This window comes from Vitis vinifera, chromosome 4, assembly GCF_030704535.1.
Source record: "Vitis vinifera cultivar Pinot Noir 40024 chromosome 4, ASM3070453v1".
In the NCBI taxonomy this organism is placed as follows: domain Eukaryota; kingdom Viridiplantae; phylum Streptophyta; class Magnoliopsida; order Vitales; family Vitaceae; genus Vitis; species Vitis vinifera.
Genome location: NC_081808.1, coordinates 4,084,063 through 4,104,944, shown reverse-complemented (window position 1 = coordinate 4,104,944; position 20,882 = coordinate 4,084,063). Strand labels below are relative to the sequence as shown.

General features: G+C 31.7%; 3 protein-coding genes and 1 long non-coding RNA gene across 5 annotated transcripts in view; 1 reads left to right on the top strand and 3 right to left on the bottom strand.

The window, feature by feature from the left end:
• Nucleotides 1-20,882, bottom strand: part of LOC100267929 (EG45-like domain containing protein) — a 45,887-nt gene that overhangs the window by 19,629 nt on the left and 5,376 nt on the right. Inside the window, exons 3-5 of one of the 2 annotated variants that reach the window (XM_019219400.2) lie at nt 20,690-20,804; nt 19,332-19,611; nt 19,005-19,211 (exon numbers count right to left, since the gene is read on the bottom strand). The exons of the other annotated variant lie outside the window; for it this stretch is intronic. Coding sequence (XP_019074945.1) covers nt 19,205-19,211; nt 19,332-19,611; nt 20,690-20,804 — 402 coding nt within the window. The 3' untranslated portion in view covers nt 19,005-19,204. Of the gene's footprint in view, nt 1-19,004; nt 19,212-19,331; nt 19,612-20,689; nt 20,805-20,882 lie in introns of those variants that run through there. 2 annotated transcript variants of the gene reach the window in all.
• On the bottom strand, nt 12,763-13,253 carry LOC104879011 (EG45-like domain containing protein). Its single transcript, XM_059736076.1, has 2 exons — nt 13,136-13,253; nt 12,763-13,046 (listed from the first exon to the last, which is right to left on the bottom strand). The coding sequence occupies exons 1-2, from the start codon at nt 13,251-13,253 to the stop codon at nt 12,763-12,765; spliced, it is 402 nt and encodes a 133-aa protein (XP_059592059.1).
• On the top strand, nt 15,569-16,439 carry LOC109122451 (pentatricopeptide repeat-containing protein At2g20540-like). The gene is made up of 2 exons (XM_019219278.1): nt 15,569-15,773; nt 15,850-16,439. Exons 1-2 carry the CDS (start codon nt 15,569-15,571, stop codon nt 16,437-16,439), a joined length of 795 nt encoding a protein of 264 aa, XP_019074823.1.
• On the bottom strand, nt 17,143-18,103 carry LOC132253620 (uncharacterized). Its single transcript, XR_009465476.1, has 2 exons — nt 17,848-18,103; nt 17,143-17,678 (listed from the first exon to the last, which is right to left on the bottom strand). It is a non-coding gene; the product is annotated as an uncharacterized LOC132253620 (long non-coding RNA).

The window sequence follows — 20,882 nt, the reverse complement described above, 5'->3', positions numbered from 1 at the left end:
AAGTTTCGCCATTTTAGCTAGCTAGCTATAGATGCTGCTGCATTGGAACTCCCTTCCAGAAGTAAAGAAATTAACATAGAGAATACATAAAAATATGCTGTTTCCGATCCTTCTGGGTGCCAGGCCATATCTTCTGGCCATCTCCTTTGCTTGTGTGATAAACAATCAGTAGTACTAAGTAGAGAGGCCCCTGATCTGCAATTTCATCATCAGAAGCAGAGGCACAAAAGATGAGCAACTTTAAATCACAAAGATGAAAATGACCTATTGAAACTCAACTAATGCAAAAGAAACAAATTCATCTTTTCAAATATGGTCAGAAGGTTGTCACTCAAGCTTTTTGCCAACGAAATATTTCATTGGTAAAAGTAAAAAAGTTTTATCATTGAAAATAGACATAATTTGTCCCAAAATTCGTTAGCAATTTCCTATGACAAATTCATTTCGTTTACAAAACATAATATCCAAATTTTATAGAACAAAATTAACATTGAAAATTATTCTTAATCCATAAAATAAAAATTCATATTAAATCTCAAATAAGCCCAAATAAAGCTTAATCAATTTATAGAGTTGAATAAATATTATCATAGAGAAAAAGTTAAAATCAATAGAAAAATATTAGTCGTCGACGATGACATAATAAATTGTGTAAAAGCAATGAAAGCATATAGATAACACAATAAAACAAATATGAAAAGATAATTTATATATTTTGTAACTATCTCACACATTTGATTTTGTAAGTGTGAAACAATTTATACATGAAATAACTAGGAAGTATTTTAATAATCAAACTAATTGTAATGATGGATCAAGGTATGAGAGAGATCCATGTATCTTCAAGTATAAATAAAGAAAATAATTTAAATGATAAATAATAAAATGTGAAATAAACTATAAAATATGAACAATAAACAATATGTTCAAAGATGATAACAAAATAAACCTATTTGCAAAGAACTAACTAAAAACATAATGTTTAATCATGACAAACATTTCTATCACCAATTAGATGGTCAATTTTTCCATTAAGATTCTCATAGAAATCCGAAACATCTAAATGGGTTAGATCCACTTGGCCATCACTATCAATGAAGTTCATTTCAACTTCCTTTCCTTTTATTGATGTCTGGTAAACATCTATAACACTTATTCTCATGATTTTTAGAAGGTTTATCTTGTAAACACTTCTCATTTTCTTGTTTTACCTCAGTATTATTCCACTTCTGGTGGTGCAATGAGACTTTCATTTTATGAGAATTTGGTGAATTATTACTATAAGAACTATGGTATCAGGGATTTCTTCCATAACCACGACCACGTTCTTGTCATCATCCACGAGTTTAGGATAATATTGCATTCACTTCAGGGAATGATTTAGTTCTAGTTGGACGAGACTAGTGATTTCTCATCAAAAGCTCATTTTTTGTTAAACCTTCATGGAGATGATGATGAAGGAAAATCAGTGTTTTTGCATGATCCTGCAGGGATGCTTGATTTCCTTCTTTGATCATAGCTCAAAGATTCAGTGACAATTTTGTTTTGTATAACTTCTGGTTATACAAGAGAATTAGAAAGTGTATGCATAGCTTCTGGCTATGAAACAATTGTAAATAAAAATTGTTTTTCCATAATTTCTATTGTGAAAAATAAGTGAGTACGAAATAAAAATAAAAAACCAATATTTTTCATAACTTTGAGTTATGATTGTTTTGTCAAAATAAGAAAATATGCAAATTTGTACATAGTTTCAAGTTATGGACTATTTATGTATAACTTCTAGTTATACAATATAATTAAAAGAAATTAAAGAAATTAAAAGTTAATATCTTTCATAGTTTCAGGTCATGATTATTTTTTCAGAACAAGAAAATATTTAAATTTGTACATAGTTTCAGACTATGGACTGTTTTTTTTATTTATAAATTTGTATATAGTTTTAGGTTATGAGCTATTCATTGGGTAGATTTGTGCACGGCTTCGGGTTATGAACTTTCATTATGTAAATTTGTACATAACTTCAAGCTATGAACATTTATTTATTTATTTATTTTATAGCTTCTGGTCATAATATTGTTTGGTATAACTTCTAGTTATACCGTATAATTAAACATAAATAATTAGAGATTATATACATAACTTCTGGTCATGTATTTGTAATTTTATCATTTTCCCCATAACTTTTGGTTATAGGGATTGCACATATTTTTCATAACTTCTGATTATAAATTTTTCTCATAATTTGTAATTTATCTCATAACTTCTGGTTATAGAGATTGTACATATTTTTTCATAAATTCTGGTTATGAATTTACCATATTTATAATTTATCACATAACTTTTGATTATATGGATTGTAATATTTATGTATTCAAAATAAATGAAAATAGAGATTAAAGGGTAATAAAATAGAAAATTGTGATATAAGTTTATCACATACCTTTTGCGAGAAAGAAGAGAGAAGAGTCTTTTTATTTCTCTAAATACAGAAAAATATTTCTCTTTCTTTTGTAACGATTATTGGTGCTGATAAGGTGTTGTAAAATTATAAAGTGAAAGGAGAAGAAAACAAAAAAGAGAAATCAGAATGTAGGAAGAGAATATAATAGATTTTCATTAGAGGTATCTCCCTTTTATAGGGAGTTACAAAGAGATATACATCAATATGGATGATCATCCACAAGTTCTTATAATCCGGTAAATTCTCATATTTTATAACATTATGATCATTTTTACATTTTCAAAAATAAAATGGAATCAAAAGATAAGATTATTAAAATTAATTAATTAATTAATTATAATTTTATTTTAGTATTTTACTTTTTGTATGGAGATGGTCAGAGATTTTATTAATAAAGTTTATATATATGTGAGGGCAAAATTACGAGAAATATAGAAAATATCAATAAATTCATAGAGATATAGATGGTAGTGGCCAACTTTCAGGTGAATGAATTTTTTTAATCAAGGTCAACTAATACACAGATTTTGAAATATTGCATTGAAATTTTGGGTTATTTTCAACCTTGCCTGCATGTTCTTTTTTAGAACTTTAAGTTATTTTCAAAAAAACAAATAGAGATGTGAAAAATAATTAAAAATATAAAAAATATTTTAAAATCTTTTGTATTATACATAAAGACATCACATTTTCACAAAGATTAAGTTGAGAAGAATGTTTTCTTATTTGAGTTTTAGACATAGGGGTGTTCATGAAAAATTGTTTTAGAAAAGGCTACTATGGATTTTACATTTGCAATGAATAAAATTGTTAAAAAGAAAGAAAAAAAAGATTCTAAGTATAAATAAAAAAGATCAAAATACTAAAAAAATAATAATGAAAAATTTAAATGTGAAGAAATGAGACTGGGATTTGAAGAAATAGAAGCTATTTTGGCTATCTGACTTTTATTTTTATTAATACTTTCCAATACCACAAGAAAAGTCATTAATTTTTTTTTAAAAATAAATAAATAAATAAACCATAAGTGACAATCAAATAAGAATATGTAAATAATAATTATAATCAACAATTTATATGATATTGGATTTTGGGTTGTGTGAGTGAAGTAGAAGGATTTTAGAATAGCTTTATTTGATAATTTAGGACTTGTAAAAGCATTTTTAGTTTGTATTATCTTATTGACAACAGTTAAAAAGAAAAAAAAACACTTTTTGGATTATATTTGTTGATAACATTTTTATGAATAAATAATTAGTATTTGAATATAAATCAATTTTCTACTTTCCTAAATGCCTAATGACCCCATGAACTATCCACCTATGTCAAGGTGAACAACTTTGCATCCTAAATTATGTCAATCTAAGGATCAAGTTAATAAAAGTACTAACATCCACTAACTTTTTATAAATGTTGTTCATAACCATCATTGCTTAAATTGTTATGATTTTTCAGGTGGCATGTAAACCTGTATGGGATTTTTATTGGTTGAAAAGAACTTTTTTGAATGTGATTATTAATTATTGGACATGTCTTCTATGATGGTTGAGAAAACAAAGGTTATGCTTAGTTAAGAAAAACACCCAAAAGGGAGGGGGGTGGTGAATTGAGTTTTTAAAATATTTTCAATTACAACAAATTCAAACACAATATAAGCAAAGTAAAGAGATAGAGTTTAGAGAATTCAAACTCGAGTTTATAGTAGTTCGTCACTTCCTTGCCTACGTCCACTCTCCTCAACCTCCTAACCGAGTGAGGGTTCCACTAACTTGAAGCTTCAACCAAGCTTCCAATCTTCTTACACTTGGATTCCGGCTCCAATGAGCTCTTACACAACCTCTTCAAGATTCAACCATTTTGAAGGCTTTAACACTCAGATTTTTACAAGATATAATCACCCAACCTAGCTTAAGAATGGCTCAAATACAAGACAAAGTTAGGATGACACACAAAAGTGCACTAAAGGATATGCAAGTGGTGATTTAATGCACTATGAAAGAAATGAAAGCTTTTTGATCAAGAACAGGTAGGTAGGCTATTGAATGCAAGTGTTCTCTTATCAATAAATGAAGTGGAGCTCTCAATTTATAAGTTTCTAAGCTCGGGAGTCAAAAACAACAAAAGGTAACCTCGTCCGGTCGAGCTAGGGGTCGACCGGTTCACTAGCTGTTGGAGCATTTAATGCATGACAGGTTACCGTTGCCTCAACCGGACCTCGATCGGTAAGAGAAACACCTCGACTGGGAAGAGAAGGCTACTGGGAGAGAGAGAGAGAGAGAAGGTTTTTTACATTCCTCGACTGGACGAGCACAACCGGTCGACCGGTTCCTCAACTGGTTGAGTCGATTGGCCATAGCCTCGATCGGTTGAGCATTTTTTGCCCCGAAAACCTATTTTTTTAATTCCTTTCTTTTCTAACACTTAGGCAAGGTCTTTAGGTAAATTATTAAGCCAATTTTGAAACATTTTGCCTAAGGTACATTAGTTAAAAACTCGGGTTTTAATGAGATCGACGTTTTAAAGAATAAACTAAGTTTTCAAAGATGCATGAAACGTGTGAAAATCCTAAGTGCACTCATGCATTCATCTTACATTAGTTTCCTATGATCATAAGTCTTCCAAGCGTCTCGATCTTGTATCCATTTGGTCATTTGATGAATTTTCGAGTTTATACCTGAGATTCTTAAACATTAAACCAATTAGTCACTTAACCATGGTTTGCTATCATCAAAACCCGATTAGGAGAACCCTTGGGCTAACAATGGTTAATTGTAATACTTTATAAGAATAATCATTGTGTTTTATCAACACCTTTTGCTTCAATGGCATGATCGGCTCCGAGGGATTGATCATTTGGTTCAAGTAACCGTGTCTGAACACAAGCGTCCAATATCTTTTATGGTTTCCCATCATCCACAAAGTCTCATGGATTATCTTGGCAACATTTATTATTCTTTGCAAAGTTTGAACTAATTAGTTCATATGTCGTTGGGTCAGATTTAGATCTATGAACCTTGTCCACCTAGAAGGACACAAAGCCATAAATACCCACCTTGGTCAGTCCATGAAGTTAGACGGATTCTAACATTTAGGTGACTCTATGCAATATGTTAGAAATATTAGGCTAATCCAACCTATGGTAATCACCCTAGAGGGGGGGTGAATAGGGTGATGGTCTCTTTTTACAAATTTAAACTATGCTAAAGTAAGAGACAATTTATATGCAAGTATATAATAAGTAATATAAAGACAATTGCATATAAATTAAAGAGTAGGGAAGAGAGAATGTAAACACAAGAGTTTATAGTGGTTCGGCGCAACCCAGCCTACATCCACTATCCTCTAGCTTCAATCCTAAGCTTGAGGTTTCACTAATTCAAGGCTTCCAAACTAAGCCTTCAAGCAATACAATTGGATTATGGTTCCAATTCACCCTCTTGGATTTTTGGCTCCAAGCACCCTTTACACTTCTTAAGAGATACCACACTCTTGAGAAACTTCCTCTCAAAGGTTTATAAATAAATGATCTCACAAAAATCTTAGCACAAGAACTTTAAGCTCAAATGATACAAGAAAACTAGGATTGAAATGTGCACTAAGGATATGCAAGTTTTAGAACAATGGTGCACTAAAAAACACTCTTCCAAGGCTCAAATATAATCAAGAAAGGTTTGGGAATGTTAAGCTTATGAAACAATGAAGATTGAAACCTTTTTATAAAAGAGAAAAGTCAAACTAGCCGTTTGGGGGTTCGTCCGATCGAGTTAGGGGTTGACTAGCCGTTAGCATTTAATGTTTGGCAAGTGACCGTTAGGCCTCAACCGGACCTCAATCGGACCTCAACCAGTTGAGATTCAACCTTGACCGGTTGAACAACCATTCTGGAAGAAAGAGAAAGTTTTTTGCACTCTCAACCGGTTGAGCTGGGGGTCTACCCGGGTCTCGACAGGTTGAGCTATGGGTCTACTCGGGCCTCGACAGGTTGAGCTATGGGTCGACCCGGACCTCGACCGGTTGATCTTGCGATCGATCAATTCCTCACCCGGTTCAACCGATTGAACAATTTTTTAGCTCAACACCCAACTTTTTCAATTTAAAACCTTTTAAAACAAGTTTGAAAAACATTTAACACAAGATTTTAGTTGAAAACATGAAATCATCCAATTCTTAAGATATTTAAAAAAAATAACTATTGGATGATTTTAGTGCATAAGTAAAGAATGTAATGCATGAAAATCCTAGTGCACCAACAACCTTACAAAGAGATCTTATGAAGCTTGGGTCTTGAAAAACACTTCTCTTTGAGGTGGTCTTCTTCTTCATGATTTCTCCTTGGCTTGATTTGTCTTTGTGATTGTCACTTTGGAAATCATCTTACCTAATCACACTTGAAATATAATCATTAGTTCTAAACCTTGTTTTGTTATCATCAAAATCAAGATTAATCAAACCTTGGTTTCACACAATATACTATGTTATACGAGTGTTTTGATCTTTACAACGAGTGTCATGGGCTTTTCTATGACTAAATTGTCTTGAATCTCAAGTGTTCTAATAACAACAACTCTTATCCAATCATAATAGAACAAGTTTTCAATTCGTATAGGTCATTTTGGGACTACATCAAAATCAAAAGAGTATTTTAAGAATGGTTTTAGTGATAGCGTATATAGTTGAAAAATATTTTAAGAGGTGTATAAAACTTTGTTTAAATACCTAATTTTTATGATAAAAACGATTTAAAGCGATGGAAAATGACTCAATTGTAGGTTTTTGAAAGAACCTTAGACATCAATGGACTTAGCAAGCTCTAACAAATGCAAAAGGTTGTAAGTGGCATTGTTATATTGCGGATTGTACTTTAGGTACTATCTTAATAGCTCTTAGATACTACCTTAATATACCTTAGGTACTACCTTAAGAGACCTTAAATACTACCTTAGTTAAATTTGCGTTCTACCTTTCTCAAGCCTCGGACCTTCCTTTATGACCTTCAGACCATGTCATTATGTGATTCTCTTGTGTGGTCAAGTGGTTCACCTTTGGTTTTTTAAGACTGTACCTTAGGTACTACCTTAATAGCCCTTAGGTACTACCTTAATGTACCTTAGCTACTACCTTAAGGGACCTTAGGTACTACCTTAGTTAAAGTTGAGTTCTACCTTTCCCAAATGTCGAACCTTCCTTTGTGACCCTTAAACCATGCTAAGGGACCTTAACTATGTTAGAACCCAAGGTACCTTAAGGTAGTACCTAAGGAACATTAAGGTAGTACCTAAGGGCTATTAAGGTTGTAACTTAGGTAGTACCTAAGGTACAATCTCAAAAAACCAAAGGTGAACCACTTAACCACACAAGAGAATCACATAATGACATGGTCTAAGGGTCGCAAAGGAAGGTCTGAGGCTTGGGAAATGTAGAACTCAACTTTAACTAAGGTAGTACCTAAGGTCCCTTAAGGTAGTACCTAAGGTCCCTTAAGGTAGTACCTAAGGTCCCTTAAGGTAGTACCTAAGGTCCCTTAAGATAGTACATAAGGTCCCTTAAGGTAGTACCTAAGGTATATTAAGGTAATACCTAAGGGCTATTAACGTAGTACCTAAGGTATAGTGTCAAAAAACCAAAGGTAAACCACTTGACCACAGAAGAGAATCACATAATGGCATGGTTTGAAGATCACAAAGGAAGGTCCGAGGCTTGAAAAAGGTAGAACCCAACTTTAACTAAGGTATTACCTAAGGTCCCTTAAGGTAGTACCTAAGGTATAGTCCCAAAAAACCAAAGGGGAACCACTTGACCACATAAGAAAATCACATAATGACATGGTTTAAGGGTCACAAAGGAATATCTGAGGCTTGGGAAATGTAGAACTCAACTTTAACTAAGGTAGTACCTAAGGTCCCTTAAGGTAGTACCTAAGGTACATTAAAGTAGTACCTAAGGGCTATTAAGATAATACCTAAGGTACAGTCTTAAAAAACCAAAGGTGAACTACTTTACCATACAAGAGAATCACATAATGGCATGGTGTGAGGGTCACAAAGGAAGGTCCGAAGCTTGAGAAAAATAGAATCCAACTTTAACTAAGGTAGTACCTAAGGTCCTTTAAGGTAGTATCTAAGGTCTATTAAGGTAGTACCTAAGGTACAATCCCAAAAAACCAAAGGTGAACCACTTGACCACACAAGAGAATCACATAATGGCATGGTTTAAGGGTCACAAAGGAAGGTCTGAGGATTGGGAAAGGTAGAACCCAACTTTAACTAAGGTAGTACCTACGGTCCCTTAAGGTAGTACCTAAGGTACATTAAGGTAGTACCTAAAGGCTATTAAGGTAGTACCTAAGGTACAGTCTCAAAAAACAAAAGGTGAACCACTTGACCACACAAGAGAATCATATAATGGCATGGTCTGAGGGTCACAAAGGAAAGTCTGAGGCTTAGGATGCAAAGTAGTTCACCTTGACGTCGGTAGATAGTTCATGGGGTCATTAAGCATTTAGGAAAGTAGGAAATTGATTTATATTCAAATACTAATTATTTCTTCATAAAAATGTTATCAACAAATATAATCCAAAAAGTGTTTTTTTTTCTTTTTAACCGTTGTCAATAAAGATAATACAAACTAAAAATGCTTTTACAAGTCCTAAATTATCAAATAAAGTCATTCTAAAATCCTTCTGCTTCACTCACACAACCCAAAATCCAATATCATATAAATTGTTGATTATAATTATCATTTACATATTCTTATTTGATTGTCGCTTATGGTTTATTTTTATTTTTATTTTTAAAATTAATGACTTTTCTTGTGGTATTGGAAAGTATTAATAAAAATAAAAGTCATATAGCCAAAAATAGCTTCTATTAGCTTCTATTTCTTCAAATCATAGTCTCATTTCTTCACATTTAAATTTTTCATTATTATTTTTTTGAGTATTTTGATCTTTTTTATTTATACTTAGAATCTTTTTTTCTTTCTTTTTAACAATTTTATTAATTGCAAATGTAAAATCCATAGTAGCCTTTTCTAAAACAATTTTTCCTGAACACCCCTATGGCTAAAACTCAAATAAGAAAACATTCTTCTCAACTTAATCTTTGTGAAAATGTGATGTCTTTACGTATAATACAAAAGATTTTAAAATATTTTTTATATTTTTAATTATTTTTCACATCTCTATTTTTTTTTTTTTTGAAAGTAACTTAAAGTTCTAAAAAATAACATGTAGGCAAAGTTGAAAATACCCCAAAATTTCAATGCAATATTTCAAAATCCGTGTATTAGTTGACCTTGATTAAAAAAATTCATTCACCTAAAAGTTGGCCACTACCATCTATATCTCTATGAATTTATTGATATTTTCTATATTTCTCCTAATTTTGCCCTCACATATATATAAACTTTATTAATAAAATCTCTTACCATCTCCATACAAAAGGTAAAATACTAAAATAAAATTATAATTAATTAATTAATTTTAATGATCTTATCTTTTGATTCCATTTTATTTTCGAAAATGTAAAAATGATCATAATAATTTTTTTTTTTTACATTTTTATATGGTAATTGAATATTAAAAAAATAAATTTATAAACAAATTATTTAAAAATTGTTTTTATTTTTAAAGAAAATAATTCCCAGATTTTCAAATATATATGTAGTTAGTTAGTTTTTGGAGAAAGGACCATAATTTGCTCCAAAAAGGATAAAAAAAAATAAAAAATCAAAACACCTTTACACTTTTTCGCTTAATAACTAACTAAATTCTATTCTAAGGAGAGTGCGTGACATGTCATGGTCCATTATGTCATCAAGGTCAGCCTAAAGAGAAAAAATGAAAAGAAAAGGGGTGACGAGAGAGAGAGAGAGGGAAGAGGATGAGGGTGGTTCATAAACCAGGCAATCTGGGTTGTGCAGAGAGTGGTCTGAGTGGGATAGGGATGTGGTGGGAGTGACGTGGGTTTTTACCGTAAGGCGTGCTTGGAAGCGTGTGATAGGGATTTGGAAATGAATGCAGAAGGGGTTTTAACTCCAGCCACTTGCACCACCTCCATTGTCTTATGGCGGCAGAGAGACAGAGAGACAGATGAAGGAGCTAGAGACACGGGAATAACAAAGGGGGGGTTGAGTGAAAGACAGCGAGATGCTTGCATCAGCAACGGAGAAAAAGGGTTTTTGGAGGTGTAAGCAGTTGTCAATCCATTCTGAGAACTCGTACAACCCTTTATGGAACTGGGTCAGAGCCCCATCATTGACTCAATAATCAGCAGCGTGAGTACCTATCAGCTTTGGAGGTGTAAGCTGTCAATCCATTCTGAGAACTCGTACAACCCTTTATGGAACTGGGTCAGAGCCCCATCATTGACTCAATAATCAGCAGCGTGAGTACCTATCAGCTTTGGAGGTGTAAGCAATTGTCAATCCATTCTGAGAACTCGTACAACCCTTTATGGAACTGGGTCAGAGCCCCATCATTGACTCAATAATCAGCAGCGTGAGTACCTATCAGCTGATTCAGCTATTGTTTGTTTATGAGAATTTTTATTGAAAATAATTTGTTTTCGGTGGTTTGGTTTTTATTTTTTTTGTTTTTTTTTATAATTTATTATAAATTTTTTATTAAATAAAAAAACTAAAATATATAACTTTTTTTAAATAAAAAAAATAATATATTAATTTTTTTTAATACTTAATACAAATAAAATATTATAAACACAAACAATCTAATATTTAACATTATTAAACATTAAAATTCTATTTAAATTAAGTAAAAAAATAAATGACACTTTAATACTAAATATTATTTAATGGTATTAAGTTGTTTGTCTTTTGAATATTTTATTTTTATTAAATATTAAACTATTTATTTTTTTATATACTAAAAATCAATATCTTAATATTTTAATATATTAAAAAATATATAATTTAAAGTATTTTTAAAAAATTAAAAATAATAAAATTATTATAATAAATAATTTGTCAATATCATCCTTACAAAAAATAATTAATATATTTATTTTTTATATAATTAAAATAAAATATTTAAAATAATGAATTGATAAAACCTAAATCAAATTAAAGAAAAAAAAACATAACAATTCAAGTACATATTTTCAAATATCCAAAGATATCATATTTTATGTGAATATCTAAACATTACATTTTTTATAATAGTAAAAAACTAAAAATGACAAGTTAATTAAATACTTGAAAGAATTCATTTGTTTTTGGGATATGCTAAAAATCATAAAACATGTAGATTTCTTAACATAAAAGATTGATTCTATTTTAGAAGCAATATCAGCATAATTTTACCAATATTTAGTAATTAAAGACATTCATTGTTTAGAACCAAACAAGGAATTGAAAGATTCAATTTTAGAAAATAATAAAGAAAATTCTCAACAAAAAAAAAAATTGATAATCAAGATCTAAAAATATTAGATAAATCAAAATCAAGAAGAAAATGGAAAAGGTTGAACCTAAGAATTATTTTGAAGCAATATTTTTACCATACTATAATAATAACAAAAGAAAAAAAAAAGCCTAAGATAATTGGACAAGGTCGGCGCCTTGGTGGCCCCACCGCTTTGAAATGTAATTTGTCATCACATACAAGTTGGGTTGCACTAGGCCAAAAAAAAAAAAAAACACTGGCATTTAGATGCTTTACGGCTAGTCATTGGCCTGGATCTTCATCGGAAAAGGCATGAACGACAATCATGAAAATTCCGGGATTTACCGCTCATCGGAAAAGCTTAACCTCTGGATATTCCTCAACTCTCAAAAACTCAAAAGAACTCCACTTATGTAACACAACCACCAAAACGCAAGACTCACATACATTGATTTAAAAAAAAACACAGCGATGTGATCACAGAAACCGAAATTGAAAGACCTCGAGCTAAAAACATAGAATGGAAACCTCATTAGCAAAAAGGCAGCTCCCTCAAGACTTTATTTATTTATTTATTTGTGAGGATTGTATTGCATTGAAGCAACCCACAGAATTGCGGTATAGAGACACTCACCCTTTACAAAAAGATCCAAAACAACGAAGAAACACAAAAAAACCACTCACCCCCTTACAAAAGGATCCAAAACATTAAGAAAAACCAAAAAACCTTCTCCCTCATCGCAAACCCATCCGATCTACAAAGAGCTCCCTCCTTCAAGCCCTGCACGCACATCAAGCGGCCCACAAGAACATTAAAAATTCCAGCAGAAATAATTTTAAAAAAAAATTAATTACCTGAAAGATCATTCAATGTAATTAATATTAAAAGGGATGACACTTACTCTGCAAACTCTATGCTAACCCAAGCAGCAGAAGGATTAGCAATAGCCCCAAATGCAATAGTAGAAAGAACAAGGATCTCTCCACTCCTAGAGGCTCTATCAACTATTTTCACTTTTATGACCTGACCAGCTTTGCATGTCCCTGGAGTTTGCGCGCTCAAGCACCTGACAAAGTACTGCCTGCCGCACGCTGCCCCATTGTCCCATATCCCATTTCCGGCCGACGCGAATAAGTTGCTTGATGGGAACTTAGACACATCGTTGCCGTAGCACTCAGTTGCTGTATCATTCCCCAAATTAAAAAAAGAAAAAGAAAAAAAAGTATGTGTTGGAAGCTTTGAATTGCAGTTATGGGTCTTTGGCACTTACGCAGATATGGGGGTGTATATTGGCCTGCTGTGCCAACATCTCCTGAGCAGACATGAAGAAGCCCTGATAATATGAAAAGCAAGGCCAATCGGAGGTGTTCACTCTCTCTCTCCGACATGTGTCTCTCTAATGGTTTTCAGAATACAATAGTAAATATGCCATACCTTCACCATATATTATTTAGTTTCACAATTTTGTTTTTTTTTTTGGTACACTTGACCAACTTGAACTCTTGGAGAAGTAGGTGGGGCCAACAGTTCAACTTTTTGGTGTTATTCAAGTTCGTTATCTTTGGTGTTATTCAACTGATCTAAGGTCCCCCACCCACCCTTCCCACCGGCCATTTGTGCCCTGCTTCCAATTATATGTAAAGCTCCATTGTATAAAAATTTTGGCAAAAGCCCATGCTTGGGCTTGGGCCTCTCTTATCATGACCACACCCAACCCAACCATTTGGGGCTGAGTCTTGAGCCCACAAGGCATCCTTATTCCTCTCAGAATTCCATGTGGGATTGCTAACTATATCAATGAAACAAAATTATCAAATCCACCAAAATTATCAATCCAACCATTTGAAAATTTTTCTGTTTAATTTTCAAAACATTTGTGTGCGGTAGTTTGACAACTTGAACAGCCACGAAAAACATGTGTGCTTGTGGCCAAGGGTTGATGGGTTGTAAGTTTTGAATAATTAAGATTAGTTTGAAAGAGTTTGGTGAATAGGAACTCGTAACATGAAGTTAACGAATAGAAGAACAGTAGAAAGGCGGTTGGTGAGATAACACGTAGATTGAAAAGCAAGGCACCACAATGACAATGGAAATAGAAGCTTGATTTTGGGATATCATATTCTCTATTATATTATTATTTTTGTCAATTCTCTCACTTGTTGTCTTATTTGTGATGTGAGTTAATTAGTCTCCAACGCAAGTATTCATTCAAGGCATTGGCTAACACCACACTCCAGATTCTTGACCTCCATATTTTCAAATGTATTTTCTTAATATGTTTGGACCGAAATTCAATTAAAGTAGGTTCCGCCAAGGTTCTAGAAAGCCCTTTTAGCGTATGCAAAAAATGCTTTTGAAAAAAAAAAATTTATTTAATAAAATTTAGAAAATACTTTTAAAAATCTAAAGAATCACTTTTATAGTTAAAAAATCACTTACAATATTTTTTGAATAAATATTTTATAGATGATTATTTTATTAAAAACATGTTTAATAGTAATTTTAAAAATCGTTTTTAATTTTTCTTATACTTGAAATTTTTTATTATTCAAGTATTAAAAATGATAAAAACGTTTTTTAAAATTATTATCAAATACATTCTAATACTTTCAAAGAAAATATTTTCATTAAAAATATTTTGAGTAAAAATATTATTAAATGTGCTCTAAAATTCAAAGTATTTTTAGAGAGTAATTTTTCTATAATTTTTTTTTTCAAAAACACTTTTTAAGTTGAAAAAGTTTCTTAAAATCATTGTAATACACTACTTTGAATTCCAAAGAAAGAATTTTTACATTAATTTCTGAAAACATATAACCTAGGATGCATTTGATTCCTACTTTTATTATTATTTTTATTTTGGTTTTAAAATTAAAATTGTGAAAATTATTTGGTTTTTTTTAATAGTTAATGATTTGACTTTAATTACTTGAAACATTTTTACTCTAAAATTCATTTAGGACATGATTTCATTAACTCTTAAAAAATTTCAATGTCGTAAAATGTATAAAAAATAAAATAATTCTTTGACATCCAAGGAATGAAGAATAAACTTTAACTCATTAATTTTACCAATATTTATTTACCAACAAAAATTTAAGCAATCTTCTAAAACTTAATTCTATAAATTATTTAGTCATTCAATTTATAAAAATCAAATTCTCAACTATTTATTATAACCTTTATTTAATTTACTTCATTTGTCAAATTCGTTGCATCAAACTTTCAAAAGTTGAGTTCACTAAATTCACATTTAATTAATTTACCTTTTTGTCTATATTTTTTTTTTAAATTCACTCATCATAATTTAATTTCAATTCAACTCCGTTTGATGTTTTGTAATTCTATAAAGTTTAATTTCAATTATAAAAACTAAATTGGTTTGTTATAAAATTAAATTCAATTTTTTTTAATTATTTATTATAATAATTTGATATAATATAAATTTTTACCAAATTTTTCTCCCCGCAATTCTCTAATAATTACCTATTAATAATTAAATTAATTATCACAATATACTTAATATTCAAAATTTCAAAATTTAATCTCAATTATTTGATATTTAAATTTTTCACTAATTTTAAATTTAATTTTTGAAATTCTCACTCTTTACATTTGATTTGGTAAAATTTTCAAACTATTGATTTTTTTTTTACTAATATTTTTTAAAAATTTAATCTCAAGACAGCTATCGTTTCCGGGTATGGTCGCATTGGAATTTTTCCGGAGAATGCAAATGGTGGGTATGGAGCTTGATGAGATCAGTCTTGTTTCTGTTTTGCCAGCTTGTGCCCAGGTGGGAGCTCTTGAGTTAGGGAAATGGATACGTATTTATGCAGATAAAGCCGGGTTTTTGCGCGACATTTGTGTTTGTAATGCTTTGATCGAAGTGTATGCAAAACGTGGAAGTATGGATGAAGGGCGTCGCCTGTTTGATCAGATGAATGAGAGGGATGTGATATCTTGGGAGTACAATGATTGTAGGGCTAGCAAATCATGGAAGAGCTCGTGAAGCTATTGAATTGTTTCAAGAAATGCAGAAGGCAAAGGTGGAACCCAACATCATCACCTTTGTTGGTCTTTTATCAGCTTGTGCCCATGCTGGCCTTTTGAATGAGGGATTGGGGTACTTTGAGTCAATGGAAAGAGATGACAATATAGAACCAGGGGTTGAGCATTATGGTTGTTTGGTCAATCTTCTTGGTCTTTCTGGGCGCCTTGATCAGGCTTTTGAACTCATAAAGAAGATGCCAATGAAGCCGAATTCGGCTATTTGGGGTTTGTTATTGAGTTCCTGCAGAAGTCACGGCAATCTCAAGATTGCAGCCATTGCAATGGAGCATCTGCTACTGCTGGAGCTTGAACCAGACGATACGGGGAACCATGTCTTGCTTTCAAATCTTTATGCAGACTTGGGAAAGGGGGATGGTGTATCGAGGATGAGGAAACTCATGAGTAGTAAGTACATGAACAAGACACCAGGGTGTAGTTCAATTGAGGTGGACAATATGGTTCAAGAATATGCATCAGGTGATGATTCAAAACCATTTTCCAAAGCATATATAGGGTACTAAAGCTGCTGGTTATGCATAACTGTGGCTGATATACCCAGAGCCCGCAATGGCTCTAAATAACAAGCATAACCTGCTTCGAAAATGAAGGGGTTCTTACATTACCATGTGTCAGGCTTTTAATTAATTGATCATCGCGTGTATCAAAATGGTAGAATAGAATTAAAGAATACAACACTAATAGAAATTGCTAGTGAAGTTTTCCAAATTGGTCGTCATCTATGGTATAAAGCTTTGTAAAAAATACCATATGAATTACGGGAAAAAAAAACAGAGAACCAAATTTAATCTATTTAAGAATACATTTTGAATTGAAATAAAATAGGTCTTAAAGGTATCAAATAGATGTTTTTGGGATATGCTAAAAATCATAAAACATATAGATTTCTTAATGTAAAAGATTGATTCTATTTTAGAAGTAATATTTAACTTAATACTAAATAATACTTAATAGTATTAAATATTAAGTTTTTTATTTTTTTTATTATTTTATTTCTATTAAATATTAAGCTATTTTTTTTTTATGTACTAAATACCAATATCTTAATAATTTAATGTATTAAAAAAATATAATTTAACATATTTCTAAAAAGTTCAAAATCATAAAATTATTGTAATAAATAATTTATTATTATCATCCTTACAAAAAATAATTAACATATTTATTTTTTACATAAGTAAAATAAAATATTTAAACTTAATAATCTGAAAAATAATGGATTGATAAAACCCAAATCAAATTAAAGAAAAAACATGACAATTCAAGTACATATTTTCAAATATCTAAAGACATCACATTATATGTTAAAATCCAAACATTGCATTTCTTCCGATGGTAAAAAGCTAAAAATAACAAATTAATAAAATACTTGAAAAAGCTCATTTGCAATTTGGTCTCAGAACTGTTGCATGAATTCTTGATCAGATGCTGCAAAAAAACTGCTTGTAGTTGAGTTTTGAAGTTGATTTGCATTGTCACTTTTCAACTCCACTTCATTGTCATATTCAGAAAATAATCTATCCGCAACTGAGATTTGTCGAAGAAAATTGTGAACGGAGAAGCATGTCATAACAATTTTTGTTTTGAGTAGTAAACGAATAAGGTGTCATTCTCTTCAATATTGGGAAATACGACTTAACAACACCAAAAGCACGTTCAATGGCATTTCTTAATCTTGCATGACATTGGTTGAATATCTCCTCTTTTCCTCCAGCTTTACCATCACTACGAAAATCACTCAACTAATTGCATACATTATGATATGGTGTCATAAAACCTCGAGAGCGTGTGTGCGTGTATGTAACCATTCACATGTAACCATTTTACGCAGAGAATGAATTCATCTAGCACAAGAAGCATTAAAACTAACAACCCAGCAAAATGTATAGGCCAAAAAGAGAGAGAAAGTACCTTTCTATCCGGCCGTATAGGCCTAAAAAAACCACTGAATCTGGTAGGTTGGCATTTAGGTGCTTTACGGCTAGTCATTGGCCTGGATCTTCATCGGAAAAAGGCATGAACGACAATCATGAAAGTTCTGGCATTTACCGCTCATCGGAAAAGCTTAACCTCTGGATATTCCTCAACTCTCAAAAACTCAAAAGAACTCCACTTATTAACACAACCACCAAAATGCAAGACTCACATAAATTGATTTACTAAAAACCAATGTTTTCAGAACCGGACCGGTGATCGAACCGGAAAAGTTACCGGTTCACGGTTCACTGGTCGGACCGGCGGTCGAACCGCTATCGAACCGGTGACGTCATAAATATATAATTTATATATATTATTAAAATTAAAAATAATTATAAAAATTTTAAAATATATATGAATAAATTAAACATCAATAATATTATTTTATATATTTGATATTATCAAATTAAATCATATTAAATGAAATGTATACAATATTTAAATGTGAATATATTAAAAATGAAAATTTTAACTAATTTATAATTTTTAAAAATATTATATTATTTTTATTTAATATTATAAAAAAATTAAAATCCAATATATATTGTTTTGTTTGGCATATCAAATAACAAATCAGTGTAGCCGAGTGGTGTCCTAATGCACTTCAGAACCTGAGGTCCCAACTTCAAATCCTCTTGTTGCATTTGTTAAATTTTTTTCATTCATAGTTTGCAATCCCACATCGGTTTGTGAGAGAAAAAAGGGTGCAAAGGATGCCTATAAAAGGCATCCTTGTTGAAAGCTACAGCATCCACCTTGTGGGCTCATGATTGAGCCTACTTAAATGGTTTGGGTGTGGGCTTTGTTATGCAAAGACATGGCCCAGTATGGTTTTTGGCCTACAACTTTTAATATTTTATACAATGGGCTTGCAAAATGATGGGCCAATATGGACTGTTCGGTTTGTTTAGAACCGTTCGGTTCTACCGGTTCACCGGTTCGACCGCTGGTTCAGGCGGTTCGTAACCGGTTTAATAGTTTAACGGTTTAATAGAGAGGACCGGACCGGAAATGTGACCGGTCGACGGTTGAACCGGTTGGACCGGCCGGTCCGGTCCGGTTTTTAAAACATTGCTAAAAACACAGCCATGTAATCACAGAAACCGAAGTTGAATTTCGCAAATATCCATGTATTTTAATTTAAAAGACTTCAAGCTAAAACTGGTACCTTTATCGAAATTCGAAAGTCGCTCGCTTTTGCTTAGGGTTTGCAGTGGACAAGAAAAACATAGAATGGAAACCTCACTAGCAGAAAGAAACCTCCCTCAGACGTAGATCCGTATTGATACCCTCAAGCCCTGCACGCACATCAAGCACCACACAAGAACATTAAAAATTCCAGCAGAAATAATTCTTAAAAAAATTAATTACCTGAAAGATAATTCAATGTAATTAATATTAAAAGGGATGACACTTACTCGGTAAACTCTACGTTAACCGAAGCAGCAGAAGGATTAGCAATAGCCCCAAATGCAATAGTAGAAAGAACAAGGATCACTCCATTCCTAGAGGCTTTATCAACTATCTTCACTTTTATGATCTGACCAGCTTTGCATGTCCCTGGAGTTTGTGCACTCAAGCACATGACAAAGTACTGCCTGCCGCACGCTGCCCCATTGTCCCATATCCCATCTCCGGCTGACGCAAATAAGTTGCTTGATGGGAACTTAGACACATCGTTGCCGTAGCAGGCAGTTGCTGTATCAAGTCCCAGATTAAAAAAGCAAAAAAAAAAAAAGATGTCAGTTTGGAAGCTTTGAATTACAGTTATGGGTCTTTGGTGCTTACGCAGATATGGGGGAGCATATTGGCCTGCTGTGCCAGCACCTTCGGTTATGGAGGTTAATTAGCATTGGGTTGCAACTTGGACAGATTGAATCAAATTGATGGCTAATCCAAACTCTACTGGAATTAATAAACCATCATTTAATCTAACCTCATTTTTTAAGGGTGATCCGGTTAAACTTGGCTTAACCATAAATCCGACCTTGGGCTAGTTGCACAGGATTAATGGTTAACCCAAAGTCAACCGATATTAATGAACAATCACCTCAAACTCAACACAGTTTCTAAAGGTACTCAATTTAAATTGTATTCATTTTTATTAGTTTAGATTGATAGTGTTATACTCAAATTAGTAATATTAAACTCAAAGTTGGTCAGTTCTCTGATTCAAAATACATCATTTTAAAAATAAAAAAATAAAAAGTATATGTACTAAAATTTAAATAGTGAATGACACAAAATTTTAAGGTTAAAAAAAAAAAAATTGTCTTCTAGAAAAGTAAAAAAAATATAAACTATAATTATAATAAGATATTTTTCATAAAATCTAAAACAAAATAAATATTATGTATTATAAATTTAAAAAAAATATTAAATTGGGGTAGGATTAGGGTTGTTCCAACTTGGTTGGGTTCAACCTAAATTGAATTCAAGTTGAAAAAACTTAACCTAAATCCAACTCGAATATTAAAAATGACTATCCAAACTTGCTTAAATTCAAGTTTGCCTCAATGTTAAAATTTAAAACAAATTGAATGAATATTAAACTATGTTAGGGTTAGGTATGTCCAAACTTGGTTGAACTCAACCCAATTTGAATTTGAGTTGAAAAAACTTAATTCAAACCTAATTCATATATTAAAAATGACTATCAAAGTTTACTTTAATCCAAACCTGCCTATATGTCGGGTTGGTTTGAGTTAACCTGCCTAAGTTGCATCCTGGTCAATTAACAAGGTTAATAGCTTTTGATTGTGAAAGGGATATTTACGCAGATATGGGGGTCTGTATTGGGCTGCCACACCAACATCAGCAAGTGTGAAATGGAAGAGCTCTGCACATAGGAGCAGGAGGCATTGGAGGGATACTTGGGCCTTAGACATCTCCTGCACAGGAAGACAAATAATTTTGATCACAAAAAAATGATTCCTCTCTAAATACTGCAATAAGAAATTATTCAAAAA